The sequence below is a fragment of the Martes martes genome, assembly GCF_963455335.1.
Source record: "Martes martes genome assembly, chromosome: 17".
Taxonomy (NCBI): Eukaryota; Metazoa; Chordata; class Mammalia; order Carnivora; family Mustelidae; genus Martes; species Martes martes.
Window position 1 is genome coordinate 26,410,754 of NC_137905.1, and position 25,090 is coordinate 26,435,843.

Consider the following 25,090-nt stretch of genomic DNA (forward strand, 5'->3'; position numbering starts at 1 on the left):
CCCGGCCGGTCCCCCCGCGCTGCAGGGGGCGCTGTGAGGCTGGGCGGCCCCGGGTCGGGCGGCGGCCGCTCCTAGTGAGCGCGGCCCCTTTTCCGGGTTTCCTCCTCCTCCTCCTCCTCCTTCTCCTCCTCCTCCTCCTCCTTCTTCGCCGCCGCCGCCGCCGCTGCCCCTTTCCCGGCCGGCGGCCGCCGCTGCTGGTGCCGCCGCCGCCGCCGCCGCCGCCGCAGCCGCCGCCTCGGAGCCGCGAGCCGAGCGGAGGCCGCCGCGGAGCGCGAGCGCCGCCCGCCCCGCCGCCCCGCCGGCCGCTCCAGGGCCCGGCCGGCTCGGCCGGCGCCCCCCGCGCCCCCAGCCCGCCCGCCCCCGCGGGCCCGGCCTGGCGTGGCCGCCTGCCGCCGCGCTCCTCCTCCTCCTCCGGCGCCCCGCGGCCCGCCGCCTCCTCTGCCCGCCGCCCCGCGCCCCCCGCCGCGCCGCCGTCCTCTGCGCCCCGCGGCGCCCCCCGGTCCCGCCCGCCATGCCCGGCCCGGCCGCGGGCAGCAGGGCCCGGGTCTACGCCGAGGTGAACAGCCTGAGGAGCCGCGAGTACTGGGACTATGAGGCTCACGTCCCGAGCTGGGGGTAAAGCCGCCGCCGCCGCCCCCACCCCCGCCCGACCGCTCCTCGGCGCAAACCGCACTGGCCCCCCATCCCGCGGTCTGCCTTCCCCTCCGCCCCGCCGCTGGCCGGCGCTTTCTCGGGTCTGGGGTAGGAGGCAGAGCCCCCTGCCCCCCCCCCCCCCGCCGCACATGTCCTCTTCTCTCTGTCTCCCCTTCTCCCCGCCTCGCGCACCCCTCTCTCCCCCTTACCCAAGGAATGCTTTCTTAGAAGTGTAAGGTCCAGGGACTGAAGCCTGGTGGAAATGAGGGAGCAGCCCTTCCTTCTTACACTTTTGGGTTTCTATTTGGGGTGGGCAGTCAGCAGCTGTCCTCTGGAGCTATTAAAATTCTCTTGCCTTTTTAGTTTTTGGAAATGAGGCTGGGTGGGAGGAAATCTTTTAAAGATATCCACGTTCCCAAAGCAGGCGCTGGTACCTTTGGGGTGTGAAATACAAGGCAGTTGCTGTGGAGCCCCAGGCAGCGGGGCACCCTCTGAGCCTCCACGATGAATGCTTTGCTCACCCTTCTAGATTGGCTCAGAGCCGTGCCTTCCTACCTCTGCTCCCCAAGTTGTGATGGACCAATTAGGTTAGGAGCTGTGCGCAGAGTGAAAGGAGCCAAGTTTATGTTGTGACTTTCATTTAGGGAATGAGTCTTGTCCTGATGTATAGACGCTTCCAACACTTGATTAATGGAAGTGGCTGGATGGGGTTGTATAGTGGGCATAGGCTTGGTTAATCCCAAGTCCTGGCATTTATGTGTTACTCTTGCCTTTCACAGTAATCAAGATGATTACCAACTGGTTCGAAAACTTGGTCGGGGAAAGTATAGTGAAGTATTTGAGGCCATTAACATCACCAACAATGAGAGAGTGGTTGTAAAAATTCTCAAGGTGAGTGTCTTATGAGTGGCATTAAAAATTTGGTTCACTGGTCCGGACGTAAACTTCAGCCACATTGTAGAATGAGCAGTGCAAGCTCTCATTTCACATAGGATTCTGTCTGATGTCCCTTCTCTACTCCTCCCACCCGTTTTCCTGTGAACTTGGAAGTACGTACGTAGACCTGTTTCAAATCTAAGCATGGTCGTTCGGGAACATACTTGTTCTGAAATGTCATTGTGGGCTCCCAAAGTGAAAATTCCAAAGGGTCCATTTGTTAAAACAGGAGATAGGGATTCAGATGAAAGAAAACCTTTTCCAGTGAAGATCCTGTCAATTGAGGGGCTCCTTGAGCATGGGATTTGTTACCCTTGGTGCTCGAAATTATTCCAGAAAGAAAGCTGGGAGAAATGAGAGGAGCTCCAAAGATGAGTTTGAAGCTTGGGTGGAAACACCTCAGTGGCTGATCAGTTGTTTCTTCTCCTTTGGCAGTAAGAGTGTGTCAGGTGGGGTTGGATACGGCGGACCAGTAGTGCCCAGAAGGTTCATTGTTGCTTATCAAGTAGTTAAAGTGAAATTGGGAGCAGTAAGGAGTACACTTACAATCACTAAAATTAATACTTGGAACAAACAGTCTTAGTGTCTGGTTTAATCTGCTTGAGTTTAATAAAGATACGTCTTTTATGGTCTCTTTGGTGAAGACATGATCTTAATGAGCATGAAGAGTTGGCTAAATTCTCCTTTAGGTAACTGGTTGGATAGCTTTAATAATGTTTTATAGGGTGTGCAAAAAAAAAAGGTAATTCTTAGAATCTGTGAAGGGTCTTCATCGTTGCCAGATCACTTAATGTGTGCGCATGTCATTTAGTGAAATATTGAAAAGACTAAAGAGTGATTAATATAAACACTTTTGCATATACAGGATATCCAATGTGGCCATTTTGCAGAGACTCAGTGAATGAGGATATGGGATTGGAGAGCTGTTTTTGTGTGTTAAGGACAAGAGTTAGGGCAGCTGTGTCCCTGTTTAGTATGAGGGGTCAGGCTTACGCTGTCTGAAAATCAGTTTTCAGAAAAGTGATCAGCTTTGTTACTCAGTGCCATTTGAGCCTAGTGTTGAAGAAGCAGAGTTGAAGTAGAGAGAAGTAGGCAAAGTTATCTGTGCCATCAGAGGCACTGGAGTGCGAAGTGAGGAATTGATACTGAAGATGGGGAGTTTGACTCCCCTCTTCCCCAAATGTGAATTAGACCTAAAAAGTCACATGGTCCTTTTTTTTTTTTTTCTTTACAAGTATAAATATTTAAAGAAATGTTCCCTTCAGGGAAGTCACCATATGATTTTTTCCTTTATACATAAGCATCAATGTTTTTAATATAAGCTGCTTAAATCTTTCTAGGAGTGAGCAAGGCATAAATTGAACTTAGGAATATCCGTATTCCACTGCTGTGCATTTGGAAGAATGAAGTGCTGACTCCAGAACGATTTCAGAAAAATACTAAACTTTTATGCAGTAGCAGCATTTTTAGAATAAGTGTGTAACTTCCTGTCATGTCTTTTTTGGAGGAATGGCTTTAGGTATATATGTAAGTGAAAGTACGTTTATTCAAGAGAACATCACTTTGCTCTTTAGTCTTCCTTCTAGAGATCTTCATAGCATCCGTTCCTGGATAGTTTTCCCCCTGGAGTTTCACAGGATATGTTTAGGGAACCCAAAATGGAAGCCTGCTTTTACAGGCAAGAAACCTAAGGACAGGAAAACTTACTCACCTGATACCACTATGTTGAAATGACCCTTAGCCAGAACTCCTGTTTCCTATTTCTTCCTCTCTCTCTCTCCCCTCATTTTAATGTGGGTTTGTAAGATCCTCAGAATAAGATCCTGTGTTCTGGAATAAGATTTGGAAGGCTCCTTTGATGCTCTAGTTAATGAAGTGTTCTTGTATCTTTTCCATACAAGTTCTTTTCAGGGTACAGCCTGAACCAACTTTGTTGCCACTGGTGAAAACTACCCTCACTTCTTTCCTTTTTTTTTGTTTTAGCTGAAGGATAGCTGAGAAACTACTAATGATATTGTGGTTTTCTCGTTTTCACAGGCTGAATTAAAGTGGATTAAAAGTTTTTTTGGTGTTTTTTTTTTTTTAGAGGACAGTGTCTTGATCCCAAGTTGTCACCCCTGTTCAGATAAGTTGTGACTAATATCTTTTGTTACAGTGTTTGGTCATAGGAAATTAGGCCCTTAACAGAGTTCCAGCTGCTTATGATTTAGAGGAATCTAGAAAAAAGCTCTCTTCATAAAAGGCCTACTACTGTACTTTAACTGCAGGAAGAGTGTTCACATACACACGGTGGCTGAGAGAGAAGGTATATTCCTTAAAGACAGGGCTGTCTTCCTTTTTGGTCAATAACATTTTCGTTCAGTTCTTTGCGGTAAAAGAGAATGGTCACATGAATTAATGACCACAGAATTCTCTCATTTAATTTGCAGCTGTAGATTTTTTTGGTCAAAACACACTGGAACTCTTTAGAGGTTTTAGCAATTTAGAAGTCGGTGAGCAAAATTTTACTCTATTTTGAAGTGAAATTGTGAGGTTGAAATCTTAAAATGTACCAATCAGTAGGAAGAATATATCTTTTTTGACCAAAATTTAATCAATTTTGGTCAAAAAAGATATATTGGTCAAAACTGGTCAAATTTCTTTGAGGAGAAAAAGAAGGAGGGGGTGGGAAGGATTAACATAGGAGGGGAGAAAGCCACTTCAGTGCTGAAAATTTCATCTTTTGATTTTGAAAAGTCCATTGCTCAGTTCCTTTGTAGTACCACTCAGGCGGGTATACACAGAAATAAAAACATTTGGCTATTTTGGACAACTTGTAGCATTTTGTGGACACCACCTATGCATGGATTTCAACCGTTCTTGGGATCCTTCAAGTGAAAACTCCTATTTCCTAAATAGAAGTTAAGAGCAATACCATTTTTAAATAAACGTGTACAGTGTTTTGAACCCATGCTGCCCTGACTTGGAAATTCTCATGTAAGAGAGTATAAGGTAGTCTTATGAAGAGTTTGATAAGTCTATTTTGCCCCCCAGCGGTTAATCCACAAATTAAAACAAAGAACGGTGGCAATATAAGTTTACTCTTTAAGTGTGCTTCGCATATTTGTAGATGTTTCTTAAATGTTGTGCAGTGAGGAAGTGGTGGGAAAAGAAGGATGGGAGGCCTGCCAGTGACCCGTCTTGTGGGGGTACTTCAGAGTGAGCAGGCGACTGTCTAGGTGGTATCAGAGTGATGTTCACGCATGCTGGTGCTGGGCTTTCTCTTGTATTTCTGCTTTCTCCGGTGGTAGGTGTTTTCCCTCAAGGTAGTTTGTTAGGCAGGTGCACCAAGATGTCATTTTCCTGAAGCAAGACATTAGTATTGATTTTTCTAAAATTTTTGTGATTCTTTTTCATTCCCACAAATGTTTTATAGTATAAAGTAGTTAAAATTGTATTATTAAAGTGCTACTAACATCAAATAATACAAATTTTAAAAATTGTGTGAACTAGTCAGTGCTGTTTCTTTTAAGAATTTATTTTATTTGAGAGAGCACGTATGCGTGCAAGCAGGAGCACGGTTGGGAGGGGCAGAGGGAGAGAATCTCTAGCAGACTCCCCACTGAGTGAGTGCAGAACCTGATGTGGAGCTCCATCTTACAACCCCAGGATCATGACCTGAGCTGAAACCAAGAGTCAGATGCCCAACCGACTGAGCCACCCCGGGGCCCCTAGTGCTGTTTCCAATATTGTGGTTGTAGGGTCTGAGCTTGAGAGTGTGGTGAAACAGAATCACGAAATAAGGGAGCAGAGAAACCTTAGGACCCAAACCCTTTTTACAGATAAACTGAGACCCAGAGCACACAGTTTGCTCAGGGCCACATGGTTAGGGGGTTAAAGCACTAGGGTCCTCTGTCCTTCTCATGGAATCTTGTAGCTGTGAGGAGCAGTTAATGACATTTGCTGGATATTTGACTTTTTGAGGTATTGAATTATGCTGGAAAGATGGATAAACATTCACTAGAAGTCAAATGAATTTGTTTCTAATGGTTTTGGGGACTTATTCTTCTGGAAGGAAATGCTTGACCTGGATGGGTACTAGATGGAGTACGGAGTAGATGAATATCCAGAGAGCTACAGGGACCCAGCCAGGGGCTCTCTGGTTTGAGTCTGCAGCAGCGTGGTGAATGCATTGTGAAATGTTACTTTGCTCTGTTGGTTTGAAGCCACAATAACCAGTGCTTTTACACTTTTATTAACCCATACAGTTCCCTCATTGTGATAACTTGCCAGATTTCGGGGCTAACAGCTTTATCCCTCTAATATATTAGAGTTTGTTGGAGAGTGAGCCATGTGTAAAAAGAATATCTTGGCATAGAGGACCCATTTTTATGTGTATAGCATGGCTGTAGATAGTTTCTAGAGCCTGATTTTAGGATCTGCCACCTCATCATGAGGGCAGTATAGTGTTAAGAATTGCTATAAATGGAGGGCAGGAGACTTGGGTTCTGGAACCAGCTTCCTCATTTATACCTGCTTGACTCTGTTTTCCTACCTATAAAATGGATATACATTTCCTGTGGAATTCACAGGGTTGTTGAGAGAATTAAATGATTAGATCTGGAGAGATAGGTAGGTACATGACAGTGTTTTATTCATCTACACAGTGTTCCTTTCCCAAAAGTGGCCCTGGAAGTAGACTGCCTGCATTCAGATGGGCTTTCCCAACACTTGGCGACTCTGTGACCTTGAGCAGATATTTAAACTCTGCCTCAGCGTCCTCATGGAAAATTGCGCCGATAGGAACTCCTCTCAGAATACTGTTAGAGGTGGATTAAATGTGCTTAAAACAGTGCCTGCACTTAGAAAGCAATAAAATATGGTTCTAATAACAATATTTCAGCTGGGCTGCATGAATGATTTCAGAGGGCAAAACCAGGAGTAGAAAAGATGATACCATTCTCTCGATGAAATTCAGAAGGCCTGCTGTATGCCTTGCTTTTTTAAATTAAAACACACACACACACACACACACACACACATACACATATCCTGACAAAAACAGTCTCAAGGAGTCAATAACGTAATTGGAAAGGGACTTGAAAGACTAAGAGAAAAGTTGCTGTGAAGAAATAACACCGCTTAGATAATGTTTATATTTGGGTCAGTTGCAGTGGATTTGAGGGATGCTCCCAAGGTGGTAAAATAAATGCTATCATCCAGGCTGAACTTTCATGCCTTACTCTGTCCCACATCCCTGGCAACCAATGTTCATTGTGATTGTTTACTGCAGGCGATGAAACTAGTCTCTCAGTTGTCACTGTGGCACTGGAATCAAAGTAGTTCCGGATTTGCAAGTTCTGAATCACCTTTCCGCCTGTCTTGAATTTATTAATTCAGTTGTGCTTAGAAAGAAATGAAAATGGGACTTTGCCTGTTAACATTTGCTGGGATTTATTGAGGTCCTAATTTTTAAGCCTTGTGTATACGTTAGTTCAGAAATTCAATCACAATCAAATGCTAGTAGTTGAAATCATTCTCAGATCTGACTTTTTAAAAATCAGCCTTAAGTAAATAGGACAGATCATTGACTTCCTTAATTAAGCAACCTATCACTAAATTTGTCTTTTGTTTTAAGTTTTTCAATGTTGGTCAAAAGGGAGAAAAAAGTAGTCTTAATTTTTGGATTATGTTGAACAAGGTTGTCCTGAATCACTGGGACTCTCCACCATGTGGGCAGAAACTATTGGGAAAAGTTCCTTCCTTTCACCCCCTCTTTTTCTCTTCCTTTCTCTCTTTCTTGTTTTTTCCTTCCCTCCCTCCCTTTTCCTTCCTTTTCTGAGCTCATGCACAGAAAATTTCAAATTGAGTTTTTTCCCTTTTAAACATTCTCTCTAGGTGTGCGCCATAATTCATTTATTATTGAAACTTGATTTAATACTTTAATTTCTTTCTTTTTTTTTTTTAGCTTTTTGCCATTTTTCTCTTCTAGACTTTGAGTTAAAAAGAATATTAGGAAGCAACTAAACTGATTCATTTTGAATCTTTTTAAACATATTCTCTGAATTGGAATAAATCTTAACTGGGAGAGACTGTCTAGCAGGATGAAATGATGAGACTGTGAGGGAAGTGCATATTTTCTCTGTGTAGCTGCAGGTGGATGAATGCAAACACTGGGCTATAGGCTCGAAGCGTTTTTTTTCTATAAAATCCATGATCTGTTTTCCACAAGATGTGAAGCGTCTTCCTTTATAAATTCTAACCTTTTCTCTCTCATTCTGTTTATAGCTTTAAAATGATCACTTTCATTCCCAGGGAGTTCATTGGTTTTTTAGCTTCTAAAGCATGTCCCAGGTTCAGAGGAATAAGCTTGAGGCAAAAGGAAGTTCCCTGTGGCCTGGTTCCTGTAGAGAATGGATGTCCATGCTTTGGAGCAATGTCCTGGGCTATAGGTCCCTTTTCCTTTTTAATGATCTCTTGGTCATTTGTCAGGATGTGAGGATTCCAGGTGCTGTGTGAGTCTGTTGTGCCACTTCAGAATTGCCCTGCTGTCCCGAGTCTTCTAGGTGAGGAAGTTGTTGGACAGGTGACAGTTGGGTAGCAAAATACGCTCTCTTGCTCCATAAGTTACCTTAGGACATTGTGAGAGATACCTAAACCTTAGTGGCATTGTCCAGGAACCATGTCCCTGCCTGACCTGTTGCTGACTAACAGGAAAGCAAAGCAAGGCTTTCTATGGGACATTGTCATGAAGGCAACTTAGTGGGTTACCCCTGTACTAATTCACTGTTAGGGGGAGAGGAAGGTTTTTGGTGTATACAGATCTCTGGCTGTGGGGTGTTTTTTCCTCTGCGACCACTCTCACAGATCTGTAACTGCTTTCCAACTCTAGAATTTTCTTACATTGAATATGCTGGTAGCATTGGCTGAATTTATAGATACAGTAGCCAGCTTTTATTTTCCTTTTAACTTTTTTTTTTTTAAAGATTTTATTTATTTATTTGAGAGAGAGTCAGTGAGAGAGAGCATGAGCGAGGAGAAGGTCAGAGGGAGAAGCAGACTCCCCTTGGAGCCGTGGAGCCGGGAGCCCGATGCGGACCTCGATCCCGGGACTCTGGGATCATGACCTGAGCTGAAAGCAGTCGTTTAACCAACTGAGCCACCCAAGCGTCCCTTCTTTTAACTTTTTGATATAACTTCAGCTTTAAAGAAAAGTTAGAAGAATTCCCATATGTCTTTCACCCAGATTTCTCAAATGGTAACATTTTGCTTTATGCTTTTCTCTCTCTTGTATATAAACACACATATGTGTGTGTATAAACGCATGTAGTTATGTGCTTGAGAGTAAATTGCAGTGATCCCTACTGTAGTGTGCATTTCCTAAAAACAAGGGCAATTCTTATGTAACCCCACAGTGCCATGATCAAAAATCAGAAACTAACATTGATACAGTGCTGTTAGCTAATCTGCAGCCCCTGTTCTCATTTGCCAATTGTCCATATAATGTTTTTATAGCAAAAGAAAATCCCAGGTCATGTGTTACTTTCAGTTGTCATATCTCTTTAATCTGGAACAGTTGTTCAGTCTGTTTCCTGACATTGACATTTTTGAAGCTTACTTATTTTGTAGTATGTCCTTTTCTGGCTGGGTTTTTGTTTTGTTTTGTTTTGTTTGTTTGTTTGTTTGTTTGTTTTTTTGATCAAGTTGTACTTCATGTTTGAGTGCTTTATTTCCCCCAAAGTATTGAGCTACCTAATTATGAAAAAGGGAATGAGTAAAATTCCTAAGTGGAAGTGGGTGAGAGACACAGTAGCTAGATCTACTCTCCCGCAAACCCTGACAAAGCAGAGTGGACGTGAGTGTGGCAGCTGGCTTGGAAGAACGCAGCCAGATTCCAGCCTGTCAGTCAAACACCCCGTTAGAGGTGATGCAGGTGCTCTGTGTTTCATAATCTCCCTCTGTTTTGTTATGTATGCAGAGCTGTAGCTTAGTGACCAACAAAAGATGACGGTGTCTCTGGCATATGTATATATCTCTCCCCTCCCACCACCAACAGACACACGCAGGCTTTTAAAATCTTACTTCATTGAAAACCCATTGGATTCTCTTTACCCGTGCTACCAGAACAGTGTCTAGTGTCTCGGTGATGGAATACTCCTTTTCCCCAGTTCCCTTTCTCTCCTAGCCACACTGGGGAAATGAGAGCAGCGTGGCCAAGAGGGAGGCCTACAGAGGCACTGTCTAGATCTGAATCCTGCCCCCACCCTTCACCATCAGCTGTGGGACCTTGGGCAAATGGTTCAGCTAGGCTGAGTCCACTACATAGGAATTTTGTGGTTTGTTACTAACTAAATACATGAAAATAATCAAGCTTCCATTTATTGAGTGCTTACTACATGCCAGTTAAGTGTTCTGAGCACTTTATAAAATGTAATTGTGATGTGACTATTGTTCCAGAACTGCTTACATTCTTCAAATTCTTTAAGACAAGAAGTAGCACATGTAATGCTGGTATTTCTGATTGCGATCTTTAATTTTGCTACCCAGCAGATGGAAAGGTTAGCAAGTAGCAGAGGTTTCCAGTCGGTACTGGATCAGATACCCGTTTTCTCCTCTGCTGCTCCGTCATCTCTTTCTTTAGGAGTGGGATGTGTTGGGGAGTTTTAGTAGCTCTGTGCTGATTTCAGATTCTGGATGTTGAGGAAATGGGAGTGGCAACAGGAAGTGGGAGCCAGCAGCTGGGAAACAAGTTTGTAACTTGATGTCAGTGAACTGGTCTTCGCTCCTGGAAGACAAAATTACATGTAACTCATTGGAAGAGCAGGTGTCTCACCATTTTGTTTCAGTTTTTCCATTTGCAAGTGCATGATATACAGCTGTTCAGAGCTGTAATGCACGCCTTCCATTTGGCAGTTATCTAGGCATTTTATTTTTAAAGTATGACATGGGTGTTCAAAATTTGTAAGTGACCTGAATGTAACTACCTAAAGATTTGACACATATGCTGTATGAGTCTGTATTTAACTTAATCTCAAACATTCTCAAGGGCAGTCCCCATTTTTATCTTGATTTCTCTTTTCTAATTTAGACACGCTCTCTAACGTGACATGGTGTGCAAGATAGCCCAGTAGCCACTTGATCAGCTGACATTGTTTTAAGGTTTTATTTATTAACTTCAAAAGGAATCTCACTTCCGATTACTCTTGTGTATTTAAGCCAGTGAAGAAAAAGAAGATAAAACGAGAGGTTAAGATTCTGGAGAACCTTCGTGGTGGAACAAATATCATTAAGCTGATTGACACTGTGAAGGACCCCGTGGTAGGTGCCTGACGGTTGGGGGAGAAGGAGCAAGTGCGTGCGTGAATGTGTGTGTGTGGTGTGACACAGAATGTCAGAATAATGAGAAACATCATTACGTATTCGGAATGACTGTGTTCATCTTCTACTCCTGAATAGTTTTGAAAGTCAGAAAAACCATGGTGGCCCAAAGATGAAGTAGCCACCACCACTTTTATGAAACCTAAAAGTGTATGTATAGAAAAATCCCTATCCCGGTTTATTACCTTGTTCCGGTTCAGCCCACAAATGTTCACTGAATGTCTTCTTTAAGCCCCTACTTTTCTCCCAATTTTGAAAGCTTATTACCTCCAGTTGGCCTTATTTTGCTTCACTTCATTAAGCCTGACATCTGAAAGTCTGGGCTTACAGAGGGAAATACTGAATATCTCCATGTGGACACCTGGCATAGAGATCACAACCCCACAGACCCTTTGAGGAAGGCATCTTGCTGTTTCTCCTACTAGGATTTAATTCAGTGTCTACCCCTGGGGCTCCTGTTGTATATTCTGATACAACTAAATATTTTTGTTAAAAATGCTTACTTTGTAGCCCTTTTAGATGTGCTATTTAATTTTATTTTCTTGGGAAGTGATTAGCCAGAGTGTTTATGTACCACCTCCCATCCCATTTCTGTTCTTCATCTCTTCTACTTCACCTGTTTTCCTATCCTCCCATGCTGGCTGTTCGTTGAAGAGGTAGGTCTTTGCTTCTGTCTGCTGAAGACATCATAAAGAAACAGTGCGCTAGTGAACATGCACTGACTGCTTACTGTGTGTGGGCACTGTTCTGGACCTCAGGACACTCCTCAGCAGTCCACTAGAGTCAGTGCTGTGATTGGCCACATTGTTACATTGTAAAGATAGGACAGCTGAAGGCTCTGAGGTTCGGTGATTTGCTCAAGATCACACAGTATCGTTAAAATGAAGAATCAGGAAAATTTTGCCTTTGGGACCCTAAAAAGACTAAGAGTGCTTGTATGCTAGATTCTAGCTTATTGCCATTAAAAATATATCCCAGCCTGAGGAGCTTGGATTGATTTTAGAATGACTAACTCTGGACTCCATCATCACTGAAAACAGCCTACAGCGTGACCCAGTACATATTACTGTTGTACCAGCGGCCTCTACATTTTGCCTTTAAGTTAGTAGAACTTAGTGATACTTGTCTTACTGATATTGTAATGTGTTGCTTAAGGCATGTGTGTATTTTATATAATATGGAACACAAGTAAATTAAAATTGGATGAAAACCATGGAGGGAGCCCTCCTTCTCCCCTAAGTTTTAGGGAGATGGGCTCACTCCCAGGCAGTAGAGAGATCTGGTGGTCTTGGTGAAGCCCTGTCCCCTTCAGGCTAGTGAGGAACCAGTGCTGCTGGGACTGCTGCTCTTTCTGACAAAGCCCCATGTGCACATACTGTGCCCTGTTCCTAGGGGACTTTTACCTGCTTCCTTGAGCAAAACTTTCTAGTCATAAAGATTTCTAAGGTGATTTTGTATAACCTTTTAAGGCCCTGCTTTTCTCCTAATTTTGAAAGCTTGTTACTGTTAATGAGCAATATTTTACCTTACTTAAGTAATAAGTAAATCTGGCATTTGAAAAATTTATACAGGGAAATATTAGACATTTTATACTCATTGCATTAAAGATTATAGCACTTTAGAAATACTTGGTTATGTATAAATTGGGGGTGAGGGGGATCACATCTACTTTGTAAATTGAGACATTCTCTAGTGGTATGTAGCCAAGGCAGTAATTTCACATTATAGCCTACTATTGATAATCATAGATATTTTCCTTTTGCATCCTGAAAAGGCCTATGATAGATTCCCAAGACATATGATAATTCTGTAAAATGCATCTGGCTTGCCAAACCAAGATGAAAACATGTCACTCCTTTTGTGGCTGGCAGACTGGAATACTGCAGAGTGTAATTCTTCAAATAATTTGTCAGTGCCAGGCCCACTGACAGGTTGGTCAGAGAATACATCTCCTTTAAAAACAAAACAAAACAAAACAAAACAAAAAAACAACTTGGGAAAAATGTCAACCATTTACAAAAGTAAAATGAGTAAGATAATGAACCTCCCTGCACACATCAGTCAGCTTGAGCAGTGCCACAGCTCATGGCCAACTTTGTTTTTCATCTCCCTGCCACCCACTTTCCCACCACCCACCATCCCCACTTATTTTGAAGCAAATTCCAGACACAGAGTCTCAAGAGGGCACTTTCTTAATAGGCTCTCCCTGATGAGTGAATCCCTTTTTCATTTAAGTGGGATTTGGGGATAGATCGGTACGACAGAAGCAAAGCACGTTTACTGTTTGAATACTTATAAGGCATTACTATTCTCTCTTGCAGTCAAAGACCCCAGCTTTGGTATTTGAATATATCAATAATACAGATTTTAAGGTGCGTATATGCTTTTTCTTTCTGGCATGGGGTTAACGGGGGATGGGCAGTTGGCGATAAGTACTGTTGGTACTCCAGAACAGGAGGGGACCAGGAAATCATTGGTGAGAGTGAGAAGTAATAAATCCGGATTCCTTACCGCATGAGTATAGGATGCAGAAAGTGGGTAGGGTTTTTGCATTTGGTGAAATTACTCATCACCCTTTGCCTTGCTTAAGCCTCTGGGAATAGCTGCTGGGCTGGGTCTAAGTTAATACCTCATCTGTAACACTCCTGTTTTAGACAGCATGGTTTTAGGGAGATACTTGATTTGCATAGGAATCTACCCTTGCTGATAGGAAGTGATAAATGGTTACAGGGCTCATGTGAAAAGAAGCAGTACGTGGGATTCAAGCTGTCAGAGTGTTGTGTGTGTTCACCAACACTATACAAAGCAAATGACCCAGAAAAGCTAGTTAAATGTCCCTGTGCTTTAGAAAAGCCCTATCTAGGATTATTTACATTTCTTATATTTATAATGCATATTAATTTAGACTTGAAGTGTTCTTCTAAAAGCACGGTTTTAAGCTGGTTTTTCATGAGTTCGTTTTTATTATTGTTCAGACACTACAACCTTAGCTTCTGGTAAGGTTTTGGGGGCTCATTATTCTAGACATGGTAGAACATAATATGAATCCATGTATAAAAACAAAATAGTGGTGTTGATTTAGAGGGGTCTTTGGAGAACTTTTAGGTGATTATAATCACTCTGTCAGTGAATCATAAGCTTGTGATTTTGTTGCGACGGAAGTTAGGGCCAAAACCACATCAGCAGTTGAAAGATGCTGGTATCAGGAGTAAGGCTTTTGGGTGAAAATAAAAGCTTTATCTCACATTTAATTTGTCTTAGGTAGTCACTCTAAGACAACTCTGAAATAAGGTTAGCTAGTGGAAAATAAGTAAACATGGACATTATAATTTGTGAAACAATAAGCAAGTTTTATATACAGTGTAGCTTTTCCATGTGTAACAAGTTTCCTTGTTAGCGGGACTCCTTAAAGGTGGAGTCAGCAGTGAGCTCTTGGCATAGATGTCAGTGTCTTCGTCAGCCTGCCAGTGTTTAGCTTAGTAGAGTTCTCTGCTGAGACACATGGCCAGTCACACTTTCGCCATGAGTGACCCGGGTTTATCAAGGTGTAAGTACATGAGTGGGAATGTGTATGCATTTCTTAATGAAACCAAGCATTTTCCTAAATACCAGAAGTTTAAAAGCTGGTCTAAATGAAACTTCATAGTGAAATACCTAAGTTTTAAATGCTTCTGCTTCCTTAATGAGTTTTTATCAGTTGTCTGGCCACGCATGTAAAATTTTCACATCAGCATTTTGTGTTTCTTAAATTGACAACTGCCCTGTGAATTTAACAGCACGCAGAAGATCGGTTTGCAGGAATTTTTAGTTCCCTGGAGAAATCTTAACTTCTCTTGCATCGTAATTCTCAAAGGGATGTTTTAATGGCACATGTTCTCCAGGAGCTTCCTTGAAAGAGGTCATGGAAAATTCATGGTTTTTGAGGCTTGCATATCTGAAAACGTTTTTATTTTATCTTTCCAATTAATGTACTAGCCGTGGCCTAGAATTCTGGGTTGTAACTAAAAATTTTCTCAGAATTTTGAAGAGCTTTTTCCAGTATTATCACTGAGGCCCTTCTGGTTTTACCTTATATGATCTGGTTTTGGTTTTGGTTTTTTCTTTGGAAAGCTTTTAGGATTTTCTCTTGAGTCGCAGTCTATGAAATTTCACAATGATGTTCCTTCGAATGGGTCACTTTTATCTTTTGTTCTGGACACTTGCTGGGCTTTTTCCATCTAGAAACTCATGTCCTTCCGTTTTAGAACAATATTTTTAACATTCTTTGATTTTCTTCCCTTTTCTTCTTTGTTCTCACTTTCTAGAGCTCATTCAAATGTTAGACTTCATCTCTTAGCTCTGTTCTGTTCTCAGAAGTTTTAAAAGTAGTATCCTGTTCTTTTATGTAATATCTTCTATTTTCTCACTGAGAATGTGTGGATCCCCCCCACCCCGTGATGTTTTCTTCTTCATGCTCTTTTCTCGGTTTTTCTTTCAAATGCTTTTTTGTGTGTGTTGTTTTTTGTCTGTGTTACAATTGTCTGAAATCTCATGGTTTTTGACTGTCTACTCTTTAGAGTCATGAAATGACTGATGACTGCTTGTCAGCCCCTGTCTGGAAGATGCAAGCCTGGCTGTGGGCCTCTCGGCCTCCAGCGGAGGAGCCCCGTGGGCAATGTTAGGTGCGCTTTCATGTAACTCCCCATTTTCAGTGTGGTGTTTTATTTTTTTATTTTTTAAAGATTTTATTTATTTATTTGATAGAAATCACAAATAGGCAGAGAGACAGAGAGGAGGAAGAGAGAGAGAGGAAGAAGCAGGCTCCCTGCTGAGCAGAGGGCCCGACTCAGGGCTGGATCCCAGGACTCTGGGATCATGACCTGAGCCGAAGGCAGAGGCTTTAACTCACTGAGCCACCCAGCCGCCCCTCAGTGTGGTGTTTTAAACTTGTTTTCCTGTTTTCAGCTGAAATCTGTTGACTCTCTTTCACTGATACCTGGGGTCACCGTGAGCCTTTCGGTAGCTCTTCCATCTAAGGTTGTCTGCTCCTGGACCCGCTCTGCTCTTGGCAGAATTTTCAGCTTTGTCAGTGGACATTTTTATCTTGCTTCAAAGTGTTGTCATCTATTCCATTCTCTTAGTTACTGTGAATGAATCCCCCAAGCCTCACTCCTTTCACTGTTCCTGGAGAGGAGCTTTAGGAAGATGCAGAGTGTAGGATGTGTTTGGGCTGCAGTGTCACAATGGGGGGCCCCCGTGAGTGGTCGGGCCCTGCCATTTTAGTCAGCTTACAAGATTGTTAAATATCCAGGTAGTAGATGTGTATTTTGGAAAAGCAGATCATGACAGGATGGTCGTTTTCTGCTCCAGGTAGTATGACAGGCCACAAATAGGGAAATCAGCTAGCTTAATGTCCTCATACCCTTCAGGCTTTTTTAATTTTGTCCCCTATCTTTTTACAAAAGCTTCTTTTTATTTTTTTTCATTTCACTGTTAAGTGTATTAGTAACTGGATTTAAGGTGTCGCTCAGAGGAGGTTTGTCCCAGGTTTAGTATCCAATGAGTCAGCAGTGATAGAACCTGCAGCCTGTTCTTTTCAGCATTTCTTACATCCATAATTTCCTTCTATTGTAGACTCCTGATTATCCTAACTTCATAAAATAAGTTGGGCAGTTTTTCCTTTCTCTTCTCTCAAAGTTTATATGAAATAGGGATTATCTACTTGTCTTTTGGGAGGAAAGGGAGACTTTGGACTATTCTTTCCTTTTCCGAATGTACTTACATGTAAGTGAGAGGTTTATCCTGCTTTCTTGGTCTCTTCGTGAGTTTATTTGGATGGTATCTATTTCTAAAATTGTCCACTTTCATAGTTACATAAAGTTATTAATAGAATTCTCTGGGGGCTTGAAGACTGGAATATGTTTGTAATTATGTTTTCCTTTACATTTCCAACATTATTTGTGCCTTTTGTCTCTTTTTAAAAATTACCAGTATTGCTAGCGATCTCTCATTAATACTTTAAGAACGGCTTTTGGTTTTATTGTTCAAATGCTTTTGTTTTTTCTATTTCCTCATTTCTGTTCCTGTCTTAATTATTTTCTTTCTTCCTCCCTTCTTTGTTCCTAAACTATTTTCTTTCTTGGATTTTCGTTGTTTCACCCCTACCTTTTCGAGTGGAAGTCTGCTCATTTCATGTGTTTCTTTCTTGATTGACGGTAAGTGGGCTTGAAGTCTGTGCCCCCCAAGCACCGTCTCAGCTACACATTCCATGGTTATAGAACTCACTTCTGTGTAGTTTTCACGTTAGAAGTACAAATTCCGGGAGCGCCTGGGTCGCTTAGTGCGCTGAGCATTAGACACTTGGCTTTACTTCAGGTCATGATCTCAGGGTCGTGGGATGGAGCCCTGCGTCAGGCTCGGCGCTCAGCTTGGAGTCTGCTCATCTCTCCCCTCCCTCCCTCCCTCCTCTTCTCTCCTCGCCTGTGCATGTTCTCTCTCTCAAATAAATAATTAAAATCTTTATTTTAGAAAAGAAGAGGTACAAATTCCAAAATCATGGATTTGGGGTTTTCTCCCCCGACTTTGTACTTTGAAATATTTTAAACCTATTGAAAATTGTAAGGAGTAGCACAGGTAATACCGTCGTGTTTTTCCCCTAGATTTACCAGTTGCTAATAATTACCACATTTGCTGTTAGTTCTCTTCCCTCCCCTCCCCTCCCCTCTTCTCTCTTTTTTTCTCAAAGTAAGTTGTAGGCATCATGATATTTCACTCCTAAATATACTAGCACTGGAACTGGATAGGACCTTTTCCTACCTGCCAATACTATTAGTACTCTTAAGGCATTTAATACTTTTATGATAATGCCATCTGATACATGGTACAGAGTCCCATATTCAAGAGTTTCCTGCTAATTATTGTCATAAGAATGTCCTTCATAGCCATATGTTTGTGAATAATGTGATAGAGGAGCCACATGGTTTTTCAACAAAAATATTCTTTCATTGTTGATTCCTGATTTGGCTGCGCTGTGTCCCGAGGAACATGACCTGCATAATGTTCGTTATTTGGACTTTGTTGACAATGGCTTTGTGACTTTAGTGCACGGCCATTTTAAATATCAAGTTTGTTAATTCAATTCAGATCTTCTATGGCCTTCCTCATTTTTCCCCTTGATACTTCGTTTTATGGTGGAGGTACTGGTTTGGTTGGTTTTTGCCTTGAAATCATCAGTTATGCTTCCTGTGTGTCAGAGCGGTCATAAAAGGTACATCGTGACATTTAGAAAAAAAGACAAACTTCTGAACAGAGGAGTAGGAAAAGCCAGTCTCTCTAATGGTTGAACAGTTACAGAAAACTCTCAAACTTGACATTTTCTCAAGGAAGCTGAAGTATAGTTGTGGCAGAAAAAGTTTCTACTGAGACATGCTTCTCAGTTTTCTATGCTTTTGGAAGAATGTAAATAAAAATATACATTTTAATTTTTGTAACATTATAGTGATACAAAATATATCATCTGGACATTATGAAGATTGGTAAGGGATCCTGAATAGGGTCCGTTTGAGGAGATGGTAGACCCATATTGCTCTGTGGAGAATTTCTAAATCACTCCCAGAGAGGTGGGCCTTGACTAGCTGATGTCTTGAGGCCTTGTTAATGCTTGTAGTAGTTTGATGTGGAAAGGATCTTCTTTGTAAGACATGTTCGAGTGATTAGTAATAACTTTGATTTTCTCGATTAATGATTTGTTCTGCTTCTGTATATTTCTAAAAATATTGACCTTGATTTTATTCTGGATCTTGGGGTTACGTTTTAATGCCAGTACTGGTGACAACTGCACTAAGCACCTTTCACACTATATATCCCACTGCCTCTGCATTTTCTTCTCCCTCTTTGGGGACCGCTGGGACTACTGGACACAGACTGAGTGTGTGAGGGAGTCTGCAAGCTCTGTGTGCAGGGTGAGAGTTTGCTGTGTCTGTGATTCCCACATGTGGCTGGGAACCTTCTTGAGCTGCATAGTCCTCCTGAACGACAGTCCTCGGGTTGATCATGATGCAGCCGAAGTACACCCACAGTCTCTGGGGACCAACAAGTATACAGTGAGAGCGAGGCCACATGGGGCCATTCCGTTCTGGGTGGCAGTTTTAGACCAAGGAGGGTCTGAGGCAGTTGACCAGTTGCCATTTTTCCATTGTCCTCCTCAGACTTTCTGAGGTTAATAAAAAGTCCCAGGATACTTCCACTTTGGGCCTTTTGAGCCGTCCTGGAGTAGGTCTGATTTCTGAGAAAATGCCAGTGTGTTTGAGGCTTTAGAACCAAGCTAGGCTTGGTGAATAGTTTCTTCCTCAGCACCTTTGTAATCTTCTGGGAAGCATAGGCTTGTTTTGCTTTTGATAAGTCATTTATTTCATGAAAATATAAGCAAAGCTAACTTCCTGCCAACACTTTGCAGTTGGTTGGTTAACAATGTTCTCCACATAGCTGGCCAAGAAGAATGGAGGGAAAGTGTGGTTCTTGTGAAATTTCCCTTTATAACTCATCATGGACTCTTCACACTTACGTTTCCTGGAAGATAGTTTTAATTTTGTTCCATTGACTGGTGAATGTTATCAAAGACAAATATTTATCGATTGCCTTCTGGATGCAAGCTGAGAACCACCATTGATGGGGTGGAATATAGACCACATATGCTCCTCCTTTGTCGTGTCATCTGAGCACTTAGCATATGGACCAGGTTGTACGGTGCCCCTTGCATGCTTGGAGGAGGGGAAACAGAGATCCTGAGTCAGCCAGTTGGTGGCTAACCACCAGCCACAGTTTTCTTCCCCACCATGTGTGTCCTGATATGTGGGGGCGCTGGCGTGGGACTTGGGGTGCGAGCAGAGTGGAGCAGCCTCTTGTTGCTCACAGCTGAGTGAGGTTATCTTGAGAACCTCAGGTCACTGCCAGTACCTGAGTGGGGAACATTAACTTTGGGGACACGGCTGCTGTCTGTGTCCTCTGAACACTGCAGAGGACAGTAAATAGCCAGAAGGTTCAGAGAAGGAAGGGACACCTGTCAGCTATCTTGATTTGCAGGCTAAGGGAGCTGGGTGGGATCTTCTAGGTCTGTGGGGAGGTGGGGACGCTGGAGAGGGAAGAGTGGAGGGGGCCAGCAAGTTCGTTTGGTTGGAGTTGGGGACCCCCACCCGCCCCGGGGTGGCAATAGAGACAGAGCTGCAAAAGTTGGAAGAAGCCAGGCAGTGGACCCTGGCAAGTCCTGAATTTTAGGCCCAGGTGGTAAAATGTTACAGGTATAGTTTGGGCTCCTCCTACCCAGAGCTCCTGAGAAATGAGAGTGAATGTCAGCCTGTCCTTTGGGACTTCATAATGTATTAGACCTAACCACTATATTCATTTATTGTTTTATATTACATAAAATTGATACTGGTTGGAGTAGCTAGAAATATTATATTGGCAGCCCAAGGACATATATTGTTAGGCCTTAACACCATTTACACAGATGCTTGGTATAGATGCCACATGATAGGAGAGGAAAGCCTTCCACAGATAAAGGTCCAAATGATAAAACAGCACATATTTGTTCTCTGGAAAGAAAATAATCCAACTCTCTGCGGGTTAGAAAATGCTCACTTCAGTTTCATGGCCTGTTTATTGACTTGAGGTTCAACTTGGCACCGTCTCTGGGAGCAATCTCCTTAATTCTCAGAGGAGGAGCTGATTTGACACCCAAAGAGATAGTATCTTCAGCCTGCGTCTGTGCATCCAGGCTTTTGGTGTGCTGGCTCAGAAGTCTTCCATGCAGTGCAGAGCTGCAGGAGAACAGAACACTTGAGTGCTTGGCTGCTCCTCAGCCAAGTCCCTCCTGAGCAGGAGAAGCGGTGCCCTTGTTCCTGAGTGTAGCTCCTTCCCAGCCCAGACACCACCAGTGGACTGGTCTGTATGGGCTTATTCCCTCTGCTGCCTGAGGCTGACGAAGGCAAATGTTTTTACTAAGCTAGAGGGAGAACTACTTTTATTCAACAAGGGAAACTTGAGGGAGAAGCTAAATCCTGGTGATCTTAGAAGATACTTAATTTAATTCTTGGCAAATTGTTTATCTTTTTGAGCAGGTAATGTATTTACATGGATCTAATATATAAAATGGTATGCAGTGAAAAATCTCCTTTATTTCACTGTGCTCCCGCTATCCATCCCCCCCCACATATATATGAAGCAGTGTTTTATTTATGTCTTTATATCATTCCTGTAACTACAGACAAATAAGAGATGTGTAGTTTTGCTCCACACAGATATATCGTATAGGCTGGTCAGTGCCCCTTTGAGAGCTCTCCTCTATTGCCGGAGTCTTCCAATAAAGAAATAAAATATGTTTAATAAAGTTGTGCTGGCTAATTTTGTAGAAAGTGCTACTTGTGACTGATGGGGAACAGATCTACTTGGAATTGATTACCTAAAATAAAAGTGTTAGTATAGTTTCTGATGAAGGTTTGTGATGATTTTAATGAACCTGGATGTATTAATGCTACTCTGCCTCTTAGAAATGGAAATTTAAAAAATAAAAAAGAACAGACTCCCAGTGGGTGTGCCTTTGTCCCAGTATGAGAACTCTTTGTTTGTCCTTTCGGCCTGGAATCATTTTCAGTACCTGTCTTCTTTTTTTTTTTCCTCTCTCTCTCACTCCCCTACTCCTTTCTTAAGTCTCTTACCATCTCCAAGAGCTAAAGCAGTCATTTTCCTCATATTCCTTTTTCTCTTTTCTTTTTTCTTTTTAAAGATTTTATTTATTTATTTGACAGAGAGACAGCAAGAGAGGGAACACAAGCAGGAGGAGTGGGGGAGGGAAAAGTAGGTTACCGCCGAGCAGGGAGCCCAGTGTGGGGCTTGATCTCAAGACCTTGGGATCATTACTTGAGCCAAAGGCAGACGTTTAACAACTGAGCCACCCAGGCATCCTATCCTGTTTCTTTTTGAGCAAACACACTGTGTTGCCACTTTTTACCACATGGGCCAATGAAGTTCTGAACTCCACTCAGAACGTAGTTCTCTAATGGACACTGTGCTGCTCCAGTGGGGTTAGTTTGAAGTGTAGTAAGAATATGAGGACACTTGGACAACTTGGACTTCATCTCCACAATAATGTAATTTGGGGTGTTGAAATCATGGAGCATTGAACAAATTTTTTAAAAGATCCATGTTGAATTAAATGTTTCTCTCCCTTGGAATTCCTCCTCCCACCCTCAACAAAGGCAGAAGTATTACACCCTTGCCCTTGGCCTTTATCCCCATTTGTTCCAGACAGGTAGTAGAAAAAAGTCCTGGGGTTCTTTAGTGACTTAAGCAGTAAGTTTACAGAGAATGATGAGTAGTATTTGGGATGACAAGATGCGATGAGACTTAATTAACTTTCTCTTTTCTGAAATCTGTTTCAGCAACTTTACCAGATTCTGACAGACTTCGATATCCGGTTTTATATGTATGAGCTACTTAAGGTAAGTGGCATTCATATGCAGTGAATTTTTTCAGGTGTATTTTTCAGGTGTAAAGGAGAAGTTTCAGAGAGGACAAAGAGAACTCAGGCAGACTCTTTCTTGATACTTAGAGAATTTCGTGAAGTTTTTGTTTCTGTTTTTTAATTTTTTTTTAAGTAGCCTCCACCCCGAACTAGGGCTTGAAATCATGACCCTGAGATCTAGAGTCGCAGGCTCTACTGACTGAACCAGCCATGCGCCCCAAGGGATTTTTTTGCTTTTCTTTTAACCTACATTGAGATCTCTGTCATGGGATCTTTACATAGGAACTTTCCAGTGGAACTGAGAAAGATGGCCGAGTCAAGAGATACCAGGAATCAGAACCTCCTTCTTTGTAGCTCTTGTTGGCCCTTGGATTTTCTTTTTGCTGTTTAATTAACACTATTAGTTTTCATAGTATAATATGTCACCCAGAACTTAACACTTTTTAAAAAGTTATTTATTATTTCTCCTAATTCTGTGGGTTCCTGGGTGAGTCTTCTGCCTGGGTCAGCGTGACTGGGGCACACTAGTCCAGGATGGCCTCATTCACATCACGGGGGTGGCAGCTGACATAGCCGAAGCCTCATTCTACAGGGGTGTTAGTCTAAGCTGCCTCTTCTCGTGGTGGCCTCAGTTCCTACTAGCAGGAAAGGGCAAAGTTTGATGTGTAAGTGCTTTTCAAGCCTCTGCTTTAATCATTGTCTCCTAATGCCCTATTGGCCAAAGAAATCCTGGCCAAGCCTAGATTCAAAGAATGAGGAAGTAGACTTTACCTTTTGACAGACAGAGCAGTGAAATCACAGTCTGGAGGGACGTGCGTGCTGGGAGGTCGGCCTCTGTGGCCATCTTTCTCTCGCCATCACTCATAATCTCCTTCCCAGCCTACCCTCCAGCCCTGACTGATGTGTACACGCAGGGAGAGGTGATGGCGGGTCAGGGGTGGGGCGGTGGTCCTTCTAGCTGTCTTGGAAATCTCCCAAGACGGAAATTTTGAAACATTACTGGTTGTTGGAGGAATGATCTTTTTTAGTTTGTCTAGGTGAACACTTAGGTAAAGAATTCTAAAATGGCTCTCCAAAAAAAAAAAAAAAAAAAAAGAATTCTAAAATGGCTTGTAAAATGGAATAGACCAATGGCTCCTAAGTAGTTTTGAGTCATGGATCACTAAGAATCTAAAGAGAACATATAAACTCCCCCCGAAATACATGTATAAATATACAGTATTACATGAAGTTTTATGGGGGGTGTGGATCTCAATTTAAGAACCTCTGAAAGAGATGACGGAGTTATTAGCATTATTGAAGAAAATTGCCAAGATGGAGTTTAATGGGATTGTGAACAGTTACTCGAACAAAATCCCATGTTTAATTAAGGCTAAGCTTTAGGGAACGGGGGTTTGGAGAACTAGCTTGTGAGGTAAATGTGTTTTCTTAGAAGCGCTTATACAGACCACTTGTCATTAGTACCAAGGTGGCCAATTTAAGAGTCCACTCTTACAACTAATGGATCTTTCTTTTGCCAGTAAGATCAGAAGCATGTGAAGGTAGAGCTTGCTTTATCACACCTTTCTTCATGTCCTCTCCAGACCAGAATGGAAGGTGTCCGTGGGGAAGAGGTTTGCAGTGTTGTGCTCTTACAAGCTATCTGGCTAGCTCCTTCTCTGGAGGTGCTTGCCAGAGAACCCCATGCATCCACCCAGTGAGAGCTGCAATCCAAATCCCACAGTTGGTTATTTTTTTTTAAAGTAAGGTATTAAGATTTTGTAGTTTTCACTTAGCACACCAAAGATGAAGATTTAAACCTCGTTCAGCTGTGCTTAAGTCAAGGGAAGACATCCCAATGACGCAGGTCTTCACAGGCGTGTCATATAGATGGTACTATGTGTCTGATATCCCTTCTGCTTTCTGGAGGTAACAGCTAGCCAGTAAGGGCGTTCTTTCTGCTAATGAGGCACAGAACCCCAGACGAAGTTTGAAAAATGTTTTTCATGCTTAATGGTCAGATAATACCAGATTTTGAAACTGAAATAACTCCCCCAAGGAATTTAAAAGCATGTCACTGACTCCACAGGGAGTCTGACTAGTGAACTTGGCAAAAGAATTAATTCTCTTACTGTACTTGTTCAGCCTCCGCTCTCCTTAGGTTTTTCTTACACCCCAGGTATTATGGTCCTAATTAGCTCATTCCTTTGGGCAAAGACTAGGCAAAATAACAGAATCGACACTGGCTGAATTTTTTCTTTGGGGTAATAAAATGGGGATTGAGGAAGAGGAGATCTTCAGCTTCACGGAAAATGTCAAAGAAAGGCTAGGGCTATTGAGTGGTTGCTGGGTACACAGTGCAGTCTCCCGATTCAGATCTGGGAAGGTGTGTCCTCAGGAGCCCTGGTTTCAAAAGACACTGCCACAAAGCCATTGTAGAATCCTGCTATACCTGTTGTTTTGAAGCAAAACAAAAATTAAATTGAAGTAGAACTTCCATAAATGAATAAATCTTAAGTGTACAGGTTTTTGGGTTTTTACATAAGTGAAACCTTCACCCAGATCTATATGGTACTGTGCTGCCCAGTATAGTAGCTGTTGCCCACAGGGAGCTATTTAATCCATGCCTTAATCACAGTAGCCATATTTCAAGTGTTCAGTGGCCTCCTGTGGCTAGTGGCTACTATA

The 25,090-nt window shown here is 42.4% G+C and overlaps 1 protein-coding gene across 3 annotated transcripts in view; it reads left to right on the forward strand.

Moving 5' to 3' along the window:
- The first annotated feature begins 456 nt into the window (after nucleotides 1–456).
- Nucleotides 457–25,090, forward strand: part of CSNK2A2 (casein kinase 2 alpha 2) — a 37,851-nt gene continuing 13,217 nt past the window's right edge. For 2 of the 3 annotated variants that reach the window (XM_080829290.1, XM_080829289.1), the window contains exons 1-5: nucleotides 457–615; nucleotides 1,413–1,524; nucleotides 10,765–10,866; nucleotides 13,248–13,298; nucleotides 22,341–22,400. In XM_080829290.1, coding sequence (XP_080685416.1) covers nucleotides 512–615; nucleotides 1,413–1,524; nucleotides 10,765–10,866; nucleotides 13,248–13,298; nucleotides 22,341–22,400 — 429 coding nt within the window. In that variant the 5' untranslated portion in view covers nucleotides 457–511. The remainder of the gene's footprint in view (nucleotides 616–1,412; nucleotides 1,525–10,764; nucleotides 10,867–13,247; nucleotides 13,299–22,340; nucleotides 22,401–25,090) is intronic. The other variant, XM_080829291.1, reaches the window with a different exon arrangement.